A 17527-nucleotide genomic window follows, 5' to 3' on the forward strand; every position below is an offset into this window, starting at 1 on the left:
ATGACGTCACGGCGCAAATTGCGTCATCACGTTCGAGCGCGCCGTGGGGGAGGGGCGGATATGTAAACAAGCTTTGAAGTGGAAGTAATGCTGCTTATATACATGAATAAATAAATAATTACAGTACATATTTTTCAGGTTTATTTTGAGTCAGTTCCTGCATACCTACACAACGTATCACAGTGAGAAAGTGCCGTTTAGTGGGAATATTTACACTAAGCGCAAATAGGGATAGATTCATTTAGGATACACCATGTACAAATAAATGTATTTTCTTTGCAATAAGTGTAAATGGTAGTCAGATACTATTTGCACGTCAGTATTTTAGTAGGCCTGCATTATAAAACATTAGGCCTGTGCAATAATAACATATTGAGTTAAAATTATATTAAATAAATACTGCTTTATTGGGACAATAAAGGCCTTCACCTGTCCCTAACCCTACCCGACACACACTTTATTATTAAATAACCGTTAGCCACTTTAATTCCACTTTTCTCATATTTTCAAATTGGTTCAAATTCATGAAATGACAAGAAGGGCTTTAATGCAAGTGGACTTGTTTGTAATGTGTCTGTAATTTAAAGTTACCAATGCTTTGGCAATGTAAAGCCTTTTAGTGAAAATGACTAGAGTATGAGGTGTAAAAAAACACACAGACAAAAAAGGTTTATACAATGATGTACTGTATTCAATAATGACTTGGTACATATGTGATTAAAAGACACATGACATTTGACATTTATTTGTCCTCTCTTTAACAACCAAAGCTTTAAGTGCTCTGCCATCAGGTCATGGGAAATGTGCGCAAACGTTGGAAAGAGGAAAAAAATGCGCAAAAGAGAAACAACCAAACACAGAGTTTTGCCTCCCGCTTGTGTCGAATTCAATCGCATACTCACCACAGAGCCTCATTTACACACAGTACAAACTCCAAACACACACATTAAATCATAAGCAGAACTGACAATTAAGTTTTCAAGTCTGACAGTTTTTTAATTCTTCAGTGAGGCGGTTTAATATTTTACTATTCAAATAAAGAAAAGGCCAGTGTTTCCTAGGGCTCTGGGATAATTCAAATACAAACACACTCAAGCACCACAGATATTAAAAGTAATCTTGTTTTGGCCGAGTTACTTATGCCCACTAATTTTATTATACTGGAATGGCACTTTCCACAAACAGGGTACAACACAGGGCCTGAAATGCTTAACGAAATTAAGCCTTTTTTTCCTTTTCAGCGAATAGTTGGTGAAAGGAGGTGCGTTACCTTCATAAAATGTTTATAATAATCCTCAGGAGTCCGTTTAATGTTCTATTTATTTTATGAGGATTTATTTGCATTGGGGTCAAATCATGTGATAACAGTGATGGAAACGGACAGCTAAACATGATTTTTGGTCTTAAAGGGATATTTCACCGCTGGAAAGATGAATGTGTGTTTAAATTGGGTCATTTATGTAGTAGAAATGTGAAATTATTTTAGAAGTTGGTGCCTTCTAGACTGAGAAAAGCCAGAAAATGTATTTTTGGCTCATGTGGATGAAAGACAACAACTCCCAGAATGCACTTGCTTCAATGCCCTACGAGGACACTCCCAAGCCACGCCTACCGGTTACAGAGGGCAGTATCGGGAGAAATGATACAACTAGGCTACTAGTCGACTCGAAACTGAAAAGACGGCGTTTTATGGTGAGATCCCCCTATGGGCGGGTTGAACACATGCGGGACGAGCTCCTCCTACTGGCTGGAGTCTCTCGCCTCTGGACAAAAAAGCCTCTGATGAGCTAAATGACGATTTTTGCATAATCTGAGTTTTTTTTCCAGACACACAATACAGAAATCTCTCGTCTCAGGGGGACATGAGGGAGGGAAGCACATCATTCGAAAATACTAACAGGTTTCTACTGATACAAAGCTTAATGCTAATCGGTGAAGTATCCCTTTAAGTAAAAGCTTTTTTCAATAGTAGACTTTCAATGGTCAAAATGATGACATTTTTGCATGAGAAGGTCAAGACCTCTGCGATGAGACAGAGCATTTTAAGGAGGTATCTAGAAATTTTTTTTAAACAACAAACAGAAACAAAAAAAAAGAAAGAAAGAAAAACAGCTCTGTACTGCATTTGTGGAAAGTGCCTAATACAGTCTCATCCATTATAACCAGCAAGAAGTGAAACTATGTGTAAGTGCTGATTTCTTGGGGGGGGGGGGGGGGGACCCACTCAAACATTCCCGATCCTTACTGATAAAACAACGCATGCAAAATACAAATGTTGAAAAGAAAATGAAAGCAGTTTAGAATGGTCAAAACATCTGTTGTCAACAGGAAATTTTCATTACATGAACAATAACATGAGAGAGAGAGAGAGAGAGAGAAAAGTAGTCGTTGAGGTTTCATTTGAATCAGCACTAATTGCTTCAGTCACGAGTTCAGATGAGATGCATTCAGATTTTCTGTTTTGTTCAGAAGTTGGTGTCTGGTTGCTTGTTATTAATAATAAGAGTACGCATTAAAGTACATGAGATTCTTATTTTCCAATTGATCAGATGTACAAATCACATGATCAGTCAACTGAAAAGCGAACGGTGGTTAGGAACAGTAAACGTTGACCAGTGGTGTGACCTGACAGGTTTTGTAAAGCTTAGAGAAGCAAGTCTACCCTGAGAAGTTTCTAGAACATGGGCAAGCTTGCCAGACCACCCCTGGCTCTATGTGTTTGGTTAATATAACTGTACACTCTATTAAATATCATCAGCACGCTAGTGTCAAGGACCTAAGATATATCCTTTTCAGTAAATGTGTAATATCTATATATATATTTACATATGTTTTAAGATCCGACCCTCAGTACTATTAAGACATGTGCAAGTGTTTTCTAACAACCTCGACAAGACATGAAGGCAAAGAACACAAATTCAGAATAATTGCTGTACTTTCTCACATTTTTCTAAGTGCTGCGTGTATTTTTCTCACGTAGTTGTAAATATCGAGTATAAAACATGATACAGTAGGAAAGGAACGTCAATGTTTTATAATATAATAAATAAAAAAAACAGTATTTCAATCAACAGCAGCAAAAACGCACCAATGAAGAACATCTGGATCGATCAAACATGAGGATTCATCTGAATTATAATTGGATTTCACGGTTTGCGAGGTCTAAAAAGCTGCATGTTTCAGTGTTCACTAAGTTCCAGAAAACAAACAGGCCGTCCTTAGAGGGAAAGAGTGTTTGTTTTGCTTTGGTCATTGTGTTCAGACCTCAAATGCATTCAGTGTGTCTGCTTTTGATTTAGTGTTACTCAGTATTAGGCCTGAAACAGACTCTAAGCAAGGATGTGAATGCCAGTATTTCTATCAACACAAGCGAAATGTGTCAGAAAGCAAACCTCTGATAAACACAAGCACATGTGACCAAACATTTGATGAGCCCTATAGTATTTTTTTTCTCATACTATAGAAGTCAATGGGGTCCAACACTTGTTTGGTTACTGATATTCTTCAAAATATCTTCTTTTGTGTTCAACAGATCAAAGAAACTCATTGTTTTTGGGTGAACTATCCCTTTAATGCCCTCTCGTTAAAACAACCTGAACATGTGAGATGATTGACAGGCAGAGAGCATCTGATTGGCTGACAACCACAGGCCGCTTGACTGTGATTTCTCAAGACACCTATTTATTTCTGTGATATCTGTAAAATACTGTGTGTGCGATTCCAAAATAAAATAAAAACCTCACATACGGCACATTTAAGCACGTCTGTATTCCTGCCATGTGCTGAAGGAGCATTCACAGCTTGAGAAGAGTGTGTTTTCCGGCCTTTGAATAATTATTATGAAGTAAAATTTCCATGAATCTCCTGCAGTAGAAAGAGCACCTGGAAATAAGTATCAAAATCACTGGAATACAGCAAATGAGACCAAGTGCTCATGGGATGATAAAGAAAGGATTAAAGCGCACTAAAAAACAGATTCTCGTCTGATCTCCAGTATGTGAGTTGAAGTGCATTTATTTTAAACTCCCTGCTAAAATGTCTTAATTATAAAATGACCTGAACGTAAAGTGTTACACTGCCTTAGATAAGCATACAGTCATTCTCCACAGGAAGTGACATCAGAAGGACACTCCATTCGGAGGGAGGCCCACGACTCTCATGCGGGAGGAAACACGGATGGATGAAGAATGATAAAACGAGTACCACCCGAGACCACGACTGATCAGTTTAAAACACATGCATGCTAATAACCCCCGTCCCACCCCAGCAGTCTCTCCGTCGGTGGTCGCTCAGGCTCCTTTGAAACCTATCTTACATTTATATCCAAACCTCTGGGCGTAAAGGTGTGTTTGAAGCGTTCGAGGTCGCAGGAAGTGCACTGGCCCGTGTGTTTGTGTGAGACCAGCTCGTCGGGACAGTGAGGTACAGGTGTGATGAATTATTGAGGATGTGCACTGCAAAAACACATTTCCTAACTTAGCGTTTTTCTCTTGTTTTCCAGTACAAGTATCAAAATGACTGAAGATATTACGTTTTTAAATCCTCAAAATTAAGTTAAAACAGAATAAAAAAACCTTTTTATCTTGCAATTCTGACTTTTTTTCCTCAGTAATGTTAGATATAAACTGAAAGAATTGTGAGATAATTATTTTGTATCCATGGCGGAAAGAATTAAATTCAAGAATTTGTACAATTCTCACCCCACTGACAGATATTTCCTATTGTTTTAAGCACAAACTCATTTAATTTTGAGCAATTGTTCAGTAAACAACTTCTCACTTCACTTTCTGAAGTAAATCTATTTTGTTTCGATATTTGTGCTGGAAAACAAGAATAGGAAAAGCGTGTGAACTGTGCACAAGAGCCCTAATGTAAAACCTCAAAGTATCCAACCAAAAAAAAAAAAAAAAAAATGACACGTTCACGAAATCAAAAATGCATCTACCGTCGCACCGACTTTTTTTAAAAAACATTTCCTTTTTTCTTGTTTTTTGCCGTTTTTCTCTTTTTATAGTATCGCTCAAGTATATCACAGGTTACTATCTAGAGAGGAAATAGAGGGTAAATTATGTTCCATGCTACATCTTGTTCAGAGAAGGCTATTGCAGACGATTTCTACAACACACACAATCACACGTTGTACGCTTGTATAACAAAAGTTCCAAAACATGTCACCAAGAAACTAAATACATATGCAATGTTCACTATTTAGAGTCTTTTAGGACTATCCCTCGGTCAAAGTGAAGCTGTCGCACGTCACTCGACTTCGTGTCCCGTCTTACAGACAAAAGTTGAAAAATTGCTATTCAAAAATTAGCAAATTTGGTCATTGTCTCTCTCTTTTGTTGTTTTTTTAAATAAGTAGTGCTTTTTTGATGGCTTAAGACAGAGGTCTTTTATTTGAATAATCTCACCCAGTGGCAATCTACAAGACGTCAGTGTGCATTTCATGACACCGCTACGTTTCCTCTCCTCCGCTGTTTAAAACAACACCAGCTAGTGCTGTGACGTAGAATTCAAAGTTACTTTATCAAAATAGCTAAAAGGTGTTTATAAATATATCTGACGGCCAGGTTTTTTCGTCAGGGCGGCTCGCACGACGATCTCCTTCTAGAACTCCCACTCCAGCGTTTCCTCGCGGTTGGCGGCTCGCTCCAGCCGGTGGATGATGTTGTTGAGGTTGGCCATCTTCTCGTTGCGTCTCTGAGTGCTTTTGTTGAGTTTGGGGTTGAGCGAGGGCGACTCCTGGCTGTAGTTGGTCGGGGCCGGAAGGGAGGGCAGTGATGGAGAGATGGGGGCGGACGAGGACGGGACGGGGGACACGGACATCATGAGGCCGGGTGAGGACGCGGCCGAGGGCGAGTTGAGGGACACCTCCAGGCTGCTCCGGGACGGTTCGGACGAAGCTTTGAAGCTGACGGGATCCTCGGGCGACTCCGCTGAGCTGTTCCTCTGAGGACCCTGACTGAGGCCCGCCTCCTCGTCCCCTCGGCCCGGGTCACTCTTCAGCGGAGAGAACTGGACGCCCACAGAGAAGCACTTGGCCTGCCTCGCGCGCAGCTCCTCGTCCTCGTCCTCCTGTTTGAAGCTGAAGCGGCGAGGGCCGGCGCTGAGAGGACGACTGTGGAGCGGGTTCCTGTCGTCCCGGTCCGACGCGGGGCTGTGGGACGCCAGGGGGGAGTAGTTGTTGTGTTCGGCGTCCGTGTCGTTGTCTTGGAGACCCTCCATCAGGACCTCTCGTCGCATACGGGACCTGTGGGGGGATGAAGGTAAAACGAGCTCAGGACAACGATAACACTCACTTCAGCATTTATTAATCTTAGTTAATATTAATGTTAACATTTACCTAGAAAAAATTCTAGGGGTGCCAACAATTATGGCCAGCGTGTTTTGGAGAAAAACATTTATTTTATAATGTGATTTACCCCCCACTTTCAATTCTTTTACTTCAATGAAAGGTTAGATTTTTGTGAATTTTTTTAATGAAAGATCAAAAGGATAAACAATGCAGATTTATTTTTTACAGCCATTTTTTATCATATTTATCAGGGGTGCCATCAATTTTGACCACCACTGTATGTTATTAAAATCAAAGTTTGTATTTGTTAACATTAGTTAATGCACTGTGAACTAACATGAACAAACAATGAAGAGTTGTATTTTTATTAACTAACATTAACAAAGATTAATAAATACTGTAACAAAAATGTTAGTTCATGTTAGTTTATACATTAACTAATGAACCTTATTGTAAAGTTTTACTGATACATTTACTGTGAATACACAGTACACAGCCTTCTGTTTTTATTTTCTGCAGTGAGCTATATTGTTGTCACATGATCTAACCAGTGTTGTTATTGTTTACTAAAACTATTAAAATGGAAATAAAATAAAAAATAAATATTAAATGAAAAAAACAAAACATGTCGATAGACTATTACCAAAATTGAAACTGAAATAAAAATGAAAATAAATAAATGAAAGCTGGAAATTCTATTAATAAATACTAATAGTTTATAAACAATACTACAATAACTAACTACTGGATATCACCGCACTGCATGTGTAATTCAGTGCATCCAGTTATCATCTGAAAATTAACATTTGGTTAAAAAAAAAAAAGAAATAGTTCGCTGCTGATGTGACTTCCAGTTTGAGAAATTTGCATTTTGGGATATTGTATCTTACAGTGTGCTCTGGTTGGGGGTACCAAAGGTAAAATGGATGGTTCGGAGTAATTTCAACCCAGGGTCCTTTGCACCATGACCTCGAGCCAAACACCCCCCCAGAGGCTTTTTCCCCTTGGTTGAACATTATTAAAGTTAGAGCTTATTTAGAGATATCAGCCGGATGGTTTAGTGCAGGCGCTAATGGATCCAAGGCTGTATCTGGTAAATGACCCCACTAATAATGCCCAGAATGAAACTAAACTTCTACAGTAGCACAAATAGGTTCTGTACTCATAAAACGAGGCATTGGAAAGTTTGTAAGTACATCAGGAGTTTATTTAAATAACACTTGCCTGATGGCTCATACTACCGCTAACCCGCACGTCGAGGTCACTTCGGTGATTTGGAAAACCTATTTGTACTACTGTAGAAGTTTGGTACCATTCCAGGCATTATTAGTGGGGTAATTTACGGGATACAACCTTGGATCCATTAGCGCCTGCACTAAGCCATCCGGCTGATATCTCTAAATAAGCTCTAACTTTAATCATGTTCAACCAAGGGGAAAAAAAAGATTTTGGGGGGGTGTTTGACTCGAGGTCATGGTGCAAACGACCCTAGGTTGAAATTACTCCGAACAATCCCTTTAATAATATTAGTACTGGTGCAGTTATCATGTTCTCTTTTCTAACTCCTCAAATGTCCAGCAGGGGGAGCCAACCCCCCATTTACAGCTTCAAAAAGTTTGCACACAACTTTGACATCTCTTTTAGCTGACTTTTGACTAGATAAGTAGCAGAAAGGATCAGATTGGTACCTGTAGTTGTGGAACCAGTTGATGACGGTGTTGGTTTTGAGGTTGAGCTGTGCGGCCAGCATCTCGATGGTGTGCTGAGAGGGGTACGGCTCCTGGAGATACGCTTTCCTCAGAGCCTCCTTCTCCTCCGCCGCCAGCACCACTCGAGGTTTCTTGGCTTGGCTGAACGGGCAGAGCTCCAGCGGGGTCAGGCCTGGACTGATGCAGTCGGAATGAGCGCCGGGGGAATCGCTGTCTGAGCCGGGACTCAACAGACCGTATCGCCTCTTCAGATACGCTGGAGAAAGGGAGAGAGAGAGAGAGAGAGAGAGAGAGAGAGAGAGAGAATTTGAATTTATTACAAATACGTTTCACAGTATATTTAAATTACAATATGCATAAATATTAAGAGCAACCCCAACTTCACAAGAAATGTGCAAAAACCAAATCACCTTCAAATGCAGAGCACAAAGCCTCATTGCATATGCCTCAATACCTTCAAAAGTGATAAGATCATCCACATGCTTGTAATAAGCAAAATCAATCAATATTCTTGCTTGCACGTTTGAAAACATAGCAACTGCTGTTCGACTTTCTTTTTCCTACTTATATAAATAGCCAATTTCGCTTGGCCTAAAACAAAATTCAACAACTGACATACAAATCTTTTTTTCAACACATTTAAAACCCCAAAATAAATAACACCGTAGAAAAAGTTTCATTATACCTCTGAAAAATACTTCCTAACGACAGAAATAAAGGCTCTAATCTTGCACAATTTACAAATGCATGAAGAATGGTGCAAAAAGGACATTCAGCACCAACCTCAGGATTTTCAGATCTCAGAGAGAGAAAGAGAGAGAGAGAGACTTTTCGTATTTAAGCAGATAGTTACTTGAGATGACTTTACTGCATGTTTTACAAGTACGGCATTTTTACAGTAAGTGGGTCATACACATGCTTAGTAAGTATTTTTGTCTTGATAAAACACTGACAGCCAATCAGAATCCATCCTGCTTCAAAGAGCTTGAGCATTTAAAGAGGCAGACATTTGTTTCGGTAAACAAGACTTATATCTTCAGTCGTTTTGCTTCTCAAGTGATTTAAGAATGTTTAGATATTTGTAGTGGAAAACAAGATAAAAATAAGTGTAATTTTTACAGTGCACGTAATAAAATTGGTTGTGAACTGATGCAGAATCACTGGAGAACTGAATAGATGTTTGCTCTTTATTACCTTTCTTCTCCATTTTCTTGACGTCTCTGAGCTTGTCCACGTTGTGCGGGTCGTTGAGCCACAGCTGCATGCGGACGAACGGCTCCCGACCCTTCAGACTGAGCTTATGCCAGGGCTTCGGTCTGGACAGCAGATCAGACACTGAACCCTGGGTCAATCCCAGAATGCTCTCTCCAAACAGACGCTGACCTGCATAAACACATATACTGTTACTGACCTGGCCTACAGTCTTTAGAATTCTCCTTAGTTGTATGTTCGACATGAATCAAAGTTTCAATGAATAGATTCAAAACTTTTTTGTTTTTAACTACCTGTCATGGGTGTATATTAAAGTCCCCCTGTGGTGAAAATCAAGCTTTTAATGTTGTTTATATGTCTATGTGGTGTTTTTAATACGCTTTAAGACAAACCATGTGTAAATTCATAAGTCGACACCATTGCTGAGTATTTCCTCCTTAAAACTGCAGTGAACCAAAGACAGTCTCAAAAACACGCTTTGAAATCGCTGGTGTTTCTGACGTCACAAACTACCTTGTAACCAATCAGATCAACGTGTGATCGTCAACCAGTGGATCTCTGAGCTGAGTGAGTGAGTGGAGGCGGGGCTCATTTGCATATTCATAGAACCGCGTATACTAAATGAGGCAAGGGTGTCGAGTTACATTCAAGATATTTTAAGGCATGTAGAATTTTTTTCAAGGAAAAACGTTTAAATATATAATTTTGGTGATCAAAGATGAGTTTTAAGGGATACAGTTATTGACTACAGGGGGACTTCAAGAGAACGTGACTATGTTAGAAATCATAACATTATAGTTTTTTAAAAATAAATTATTACTTTATCCACAATCTGTTTTGTGACTTGTGATGCAGTCTGGACTTAAACGGTAACACTTTACTTGAAGGGTTGTGCATAAAGGCCCTTGCACACTGAGTCCGAAATTCGCATCCGAAATTTTCGCACGTTAAAACATAAATACGACCTCACGTTATGTCAATCACGCTTGCACACTGCCTCCGAAACTTTCGTCCGTCAAAAAAAAATCGAATCAGGTTCGATTTTCTGCGTTTTTCGCATCCGTAGTATTTTGAATGGTGTTTTGACAATTTAGAGCCACCGAATCACGAATATTCACGAATACGAAAAAACGCATGCGAAAATTTCTGACTCGGTGTGCAAGGACCTTAAGACTGACATGACACTTTCATAATCATGACATGACACATAAATATGAAGGAGGTTTTATGCATGTTTATGACAACTGTCATTAAGTGTCATTCGCTCAGTTATGACATTTTGTATGCAAATATGACATAGTTTGAGATGTCTTTGCTATGACAACTTGACATAAACCAATACATAATAACCTGTCATAAATGTGTCATAAACATGACATAGCAGATTAATTATCAAACTTAAGAAACTACTTAGCTTTATGGGTTAACATTAAACTGTCATGTGGTTGGTTTTGACATTGGCTGTTTTGACAAATTAAATTCGTATCACTGTAGTTGAGGTCAAGAAAAATATTCATGACACTGTTATAAAATTATTTGACAGAGTATTAACACTTAATGACAAATTCAATTTGTACCACTGGAAAAAAGTGGTCAGAAATATAATGTAATGTTAACCCATAAAGCTAAGTAGTTTCTTAAGTTTGATGATTAATCTGCTATGTCATGTTTATGTGTCATGATTATGAAGGTGTCATGCCAGTCTGATGCACACCCCTTCAAGTAAAGTGTTACCTGTTTTTCTCCATTTTGTCACCTGATAATGTCACATTTTGTTGCCTCTGGCTTGCTTATTTGGGTCTACTTAATATTGAACAATATTATTGATGTGACTGTACTGACACTGCTGTATGAGAGCCGAACTGAGCTGGACGATGACATCACTGCGGCTTTATAGCCAAATTGAACTCATTTAATAATTGATGATCTTTATAACGGACCTGAATCAACACTGAAATGACTTCAGCCGAACAACTCTTTTTAAAGCTGCTTTACAGCCAAATTGATCCATGTTTGTTTGCACCATTGAATTATAATTTTCCTATTATCACGTAAAGCTGCTTTGAAAAAATCTGTATTATAAAGTGCTATAAAAATAAAGGCGACGAAGCAAGGATGCATTCAATTGATCAACAGTGACAGTAAAGACATTTATAATGTTACAAAAGATTTCTATTTCAAATACATGTTCTGTTGAAATTTCTATTCATCAAAGAATCTGGAAAAAATATATTTTCAACAGTGATAATAATCAGAAATGTTTCTTGGGCAGCAAATCCTCATATTAGAATGATTTCTGAAGGATCATGTGACACTGAAGACTGCAGTAATGATGCTGAAAATTCAGCTTTGATCACAGGAATAAATTACACTTTATAATATATTCATATAGGAAAAAAGTTATTTTAAATTGTAATAATATTTCACTGTATCAAATAAATAAACGCAGCCTTGGTGAGCATAAAAGACTTCCTTGAAAAACATAAAAACCTTTTGAACAGTGTACCTCACGCTAAAACGCTCATCGTCTGGCCGTGCCGTGTGTATTGTGCAGTAAATCACCTAAGTTGTTGTCCGTCAGAACTTCCTTCACTCTCTTGGTGATGGCGTACGTGTCCAGCTCCGGAGACATGGCCACCAGCTCCTGGATGCCCAGCGGTGTGTGTGTGTGTGTGTGCTGGGGGACGCTCACACACGGGCCGTGAGGATCCGCACGCTGAGGCTGCTGGTTCTCCTTACTGCTCTCCAGCGCCAGACTCACGGGCTCCAGGCTCATGTTGGGCTGTCCGTCTTCAGGACTCGCAGGAGGGGACGGGGACGAGCGGGTCGTCACGGGGCTCTTATCTGACAACCAATGACAAAGATCATATTAGTGTTTATGGTCAGGAGCATTTTAGGTTTATTAGTCATGATACTGTAAATCTACTAAAAACAATGCAATAATGATCCCACTTTATATATAAAAAACAAACAAAGATAACGACTTTATTCAACTCTTCATTTTCTTTTGTGTGTTTCTCTGAGTGAGTTCACGTAGTGTACTATTGGCCAGCTTCACACGCATCACATGACCAGCGTCGGCCAATAGTGAGCCTCCGTTCTGATGTACAACCCAGAAGCGCTGCTCTGTTACACTACGTCAACTCACTCAGACCCACACAGAAGAACATGAAGAGTTGAATAAAGTCGTTATTTTTGTTTGTTTTTGCACACAAAAAGTATTCTCGTCGCTTTATAAACTTAAGGTTGAGCCGCTGTAGTCACTTGGACTATATTAACAATGTCTTTACTAATTTTCTGGGCCGGCTAGTTTCGATCCCATAGAAGCCTGGAGGAGTGATCCAGCTCTCAGATTTAATCAAAAATATCTTAATTTGTGTTCTGAAGATGAACTAAAGTCTTGCGGGGTTGGAACAACATGAGGGAGAGTAATTACTGACAGAATTTTCATTTTTGGGTGAACTAACCCTTTAACTATGATTTACTGACATTTAAATTTGATACAATACACGTATTGTGTACATACTGTATATTCCAGTCTACTTATATTTAAAAAATACCTGCATGTACAACTACAGCTGTAACTGCACTGTTGACCTTATCTTACTCCATAACCCACCCATAAACCTACACACCTGTCCTAACCGTACCCGTATCCCACCTATAGCAGCACAAGTGTTCTGCAATACAATATGAACACAATAAATATATTGTACCTAACAATTATTATTAATATATATATTTTTCTGATGTGTACATCAAACTAAAAGAAAGTGTGACTGGAATAGCATGTCTATAGAATGATTGATAACAAAAACATTTTACCCAGAAACCAAATAGCAAATAAGAAATCATACTTTGTTTATATTTAATGAAGCCTAACTTTAATATGGTTTGCATTTTGACATAATTTTCATGAAACTTAAGTACATTTTCCCCCTAAAACTATCATTACCAGAATTATAAAGTCACTTTACCGTAATATACAGTATATATATATATATATATATATATATATATATATATATATATATATATATATATATATATATATATATATATATATATATATATATATATATACAGTATAAGGGCTGTCAAACGATTAATCGCATCCAAAATAAAAGTTTGTTTTTACATAATACATGTGTGTGTACGGTGTATAATTATTTTCTATATATAAATACACACACATGCATATATATTTAAGAAAATTTGTTATTTATATATAAAATATTTATATATAATATAAATATATATACACAGTATATACATGCAAATATTTCTTAAATATATACATGCATGTGTGTGTATTTATATATAGAAAATAATTATACATCGTACACACACATGTATTATGTAAAAACAAACTTTTATTTTGGATGCGATTAATCGCGATTAATCGTTTGACAGCCCTAATTAAAAAAAAAAAAAAAAAAAAAAAAATATATATATATATATATATATATATATATATATATATATATATATATATATATATATATATATATATATATATATATATATATATATATATATATATTAATTGTGTTTTGTTTATCTGATTGGTTTAACTTGTTCATTACTATAATAGTAACTTTCTGTATTAAGTTTTCTTCTGTATTATCAAAATACGTAAGAAAAAAACAATAATATTATTGAACCGGTACAACAAACACTACTATTATGTAATGGTAGTTTAAAATTTAAAAAGATAGTTCACTCAAACAATCTGCCATCATTTACTCACCCTCGTGTCATTCCAAACCCATAAGACTTTCAATCATCTTCAGAACATAAATTAAGATATTTTAATGAAATATGAGAGATTTCTATCACTCCACTGACAGTAAAGAGATTGAAAAATAATCCATATTTAATCCAAGTCTTCAGAAAAGACATGATCGCTTTATTTGATGAACATTCAATTAATGCCTTTATTCACATATAAACATTGATCATGAGAGTAGTTGATGACAGAATTAACATTTTTGGGTGAATTGTCCCTTTAAACTTCCTTTTGCATTAAAGACAGGGTTCCCACACCTTGGTTAACTTCAATTTCAAGGACCTTTCAAGGACTTTCCAGGTCCAAGGACTTAATGTGGGGACACGTTTGTTGTTGTTGAGGTACCATCGTAGTAGTTTTGTGCGCTTGAACATCACAACACAAAGTACCTCACGCGGGAAACACTTAACGTACTAACGTAAATTAAGCAAGCTAGTGTGCATAGGCCACGAAGTGTGGGCGAAATAACACTTTAGCGGACCGGAGGGAATAATAAACTTCTTTCACAAAATAAATTCAAGCACTTTCAAGGACCTATATCTATGCATGTTAATTTTCAAAACCTTTTTTTTTCTTCAGATTCACAAACTTTCAAGGATTTCAAGGACCCGTGGGAACCCTAAGAACTCCTATAAAGCTCCCACTGGCGGTGTGTGTGTTGGGATGTGTGTGTAAGCACGACTGACCCTGGCTGAGGCTGTGGTTGGGCAGCTGGTTGAGTCCGTGACCCAGCTGATCCAGCAGCCAGAGCTGCATGCGTATGAACGGCTCGCGTCCCTTCTGAGTGAGTTTACTCCAGGGTTTAGGCCTGGATAACATGTCACTCACACTGCCCTGAGACAAACCCAACACCTGCGAGAGACACAGAGACAGAGGCTGAGACATTCAAAATAAGCCTGAAGTCATGTCACACATGGACAGAAACCATCATTGCTTTTCACTTTCAACTATCCTAGTGACCACTAGATGGCAGCAAAACACAACACACAATACAAGAGCTCCAGACAGTTCATTACTGGACTCAAAAGTTTGGGGTCAGGAAGATTTGCTTTTAAAGAAATACTTTCATTCAGAACAGATGCAATGATCAAAAGTCACAGTAATATTACAAAAGATTTTTATTTCAAATAAATGCTGTTCTTTTGAAAATAAAATATATTTTACGATATATTCAAATAGAAAACCATTATTTTAAATTGTAATACTATTTTACAATATCACTGTTTTTACTGTATTTTTGATTAAATAAATGCAGCCTTGGTGAGCAGAAGTGACTCTTTCAAAAACATTAAATCTTACTGACCTTAAACTTTTGAATAGTAGTGTATAAAGGGCACTTAAGTTTTTTTTTTTTCAGTTTGAAATGATAGATCTAGAGTTTAAAATGAAGATAAAGTACTAAATCAAGACAAAAAAAAACTATTCGAAATGCAATATTCGTATTATTTTGCATGGATTGAAGTACGAGACATTGCAATTGCATGCAAACCCGGTTGAGGTCACCAACAAGAAGAAATAGAAATATCAGTTCAAATTCTTCAAAAAATAAATAAATAAATAAATAACTGCAAGGCAAGCATTGTGCTCTCATTTCTTGTTTTAAACAATATGCACAGATTAATCATTCACAATAAGACCAGAAAGTAAATATACCGTAGTTTTGATTTCATATGACCAAAAAATCTGAATTTAAGAGAATTAGATATGAATGTTTAGATGTGGGTATCAGATTTCTACTGTTTCCACACAATAAGATTGTGGCAGCTTTGTGTGTAAATAACTAGTTTCATGCATGCTTTGATCTTGACTCATTATAATATGGAAAGTTCTCTCCAGCTGTGCAGTTTCAATCCCACCTTCTCTCCGAAGATCCTCTGGCAGATCCCGTTCTTGGCCAGCTTCTCCTTCACCTGCCGGGTGAGCTCGAGGGTGTCCACCTCTCGGTACATGTACATCTCGTACTGCTCGGGGGTCAGCGGCGGGACGGTGGGCTTCAGGGTTCGAGGGATGTATGAGGGGAAGTACGACACCCGTCCCGCTCCACAGGGCGTCTCGCCGCCCGACGCGTCCGGCTCCACTTTAATCTCCACCGGCCGACTCAACACGGGCTCGTCCTCCGGCGCGGACGCCTCCTCGCCGTTCACAGGACAGTCTCCGTTCTCCATCCGAGGCCAGGGACGAGGCATCGACGTGGACGAAGAGGAGGAGAGCGAGGGAGAGACGGAGGTGAAAGGGTGAGAGGTGCCGCTCATTCCCATTACCACGGCGCTGCGCTCCACGGACCAGTGCTGGTCGAAATACGAGCCGGCTTCACCGATCTCAGACTTGACTTTACGGATGATGTTTTGGACGAAGGCGGCGGGTGACAGGACGCTGAGAGGCGTCTGAGGGCTGCCGGCGGGATTGGACACACACACCGGCACCGATACGCCCTCTTCTTGCTTGATGAAGGGCGATGTGGGGGGCGGCTGAGGTTTGGTGGGATCCTGCGGGACGAGACGTTCACTGGTGGACCCCCGACCGCACACCTCCATCTCCAGCAGGGCCTGTTGCTGCGCCTGCATCTCCCGACGGGCCTGTTCCAAGATGCTCTTGATGGTTTCGTCAGAACCGCTGCTTCCTCCAGAGCTGTTCCGGCCCGATGAACATCCCAGAGACGACTTACAGTCACCTGTCCAACACACACACACATCAGAGTCGCATTACAGGCCAAACTGCTTGACTTACAGTTACTTACAAACTGCTTTTATCTTAAAGGTCCCATATTGTGTGAAGTTTTATTTTAGGTTTTGATGTCCTTAAGAATATATATTTGCGGTATAAGTACCAAAAAACAAGAGGTAAAAACGATATAAATACTGTTCGTTTTCTCACACAAACCGCTCGTTTCGTGTCTTAGGCCATCAATGTGTACTTACGATGGGGAATTGTTTAATTTGGACTCTGTGCATGCTCTTTGAGACAGTGACCATAGACCTGCATTATATGACTGACAGACAAGAACGGTTTGACCTAAAAATATCAAAATTGAAACTACTGCGGAAACAAAGACACCTACATCTTGGATGCCCTTGAGGTAAGCTAAAACATACCAAAATTTAATTTCAAAGTGAACTATCCCTTTAAAAGGCACAGCTACTTTATGCAGGCTGTGTGCATTTGTCTGTGGATCGACTGTTTTGAAACTTATATGGTAGTTTCATCGCCCCTAGACCTCTGCTATCATGAAAAAAGACAGGAAATTTCAGTTTTGACAATATGGGACCTTTAACATGGGTTATTTAAAACATGAGATGCTGACAATACAGCAAGACACACGCAAACAGCCAAACTAGCACTAGAACATGAACATAGACCAATAATTATGATTTATTAAAATACATCATATTATTAAAAACATTGTATTTCATTATAATGTAATATTTAATCAAAAAAAATTAATAAATAATATAATGTATTAAAATAATTTAAAAATACTTAATTATAATAAAAACATTATTCTAAATATAATAGTATTTA

At 38.4% G+C, this 17527-nt stretch overlaps 1 protein-coding gene across 1 annotated transcript in view; it reads right to left on the reverse strand.

Moving 5' to 3' along the window:
- Positions 1 to 4826: 4826 nt before the first annotated feature.
- The window catches only part of cux2b (cut-like homeobox 2b), a 158093-nt gene continuing 145392 nt past the window's right edge, over positions 4827 to 17527 (reverse strand). The window contains exons 17-22 of the mRNA XM_079896627.1: positions 15865 to 16679; positions 14695 to 14860; positions 11782 to 12063; positions 9202 to 9390; positions 7987 to 8263; positions 4827 to 6253 (exon numbers count right to left, since the gene is read on the reverse strand). Coding sequence (XP_079752753.1) covers positions 5611 to 6253; positions 7987 to 8263; positions 9202 to 9390; positions 11782 to 12063; positions 14695 to 14860; positions 15865 to 16679 — 2372 coding nt within the window. The 3' untranslated portion in view covers positions 4827 to 5610. The remainder of the gene's footprint in view (positions 6254 to 7986; positions 8264 to 9201; positions 9391 to 11781; positions 12064 to 14694; positions 14861 to 15864; positions 16680 to 17527) is intronic.

The sequence above is a fragment of the Squalius cephalus genome (genome assembly GCF_949319135.1).
Source record: "Squalius cephalus genome assembly, chromosome: 16".
In the NCBI taxonomy this organism is placed as follows: domain Eukaryota; kingdom Metazoa; phylum Chordata; class Actinopteri; order Cypriniformes; family Leuciscidae; genus Squalius; species Squalius cephalus.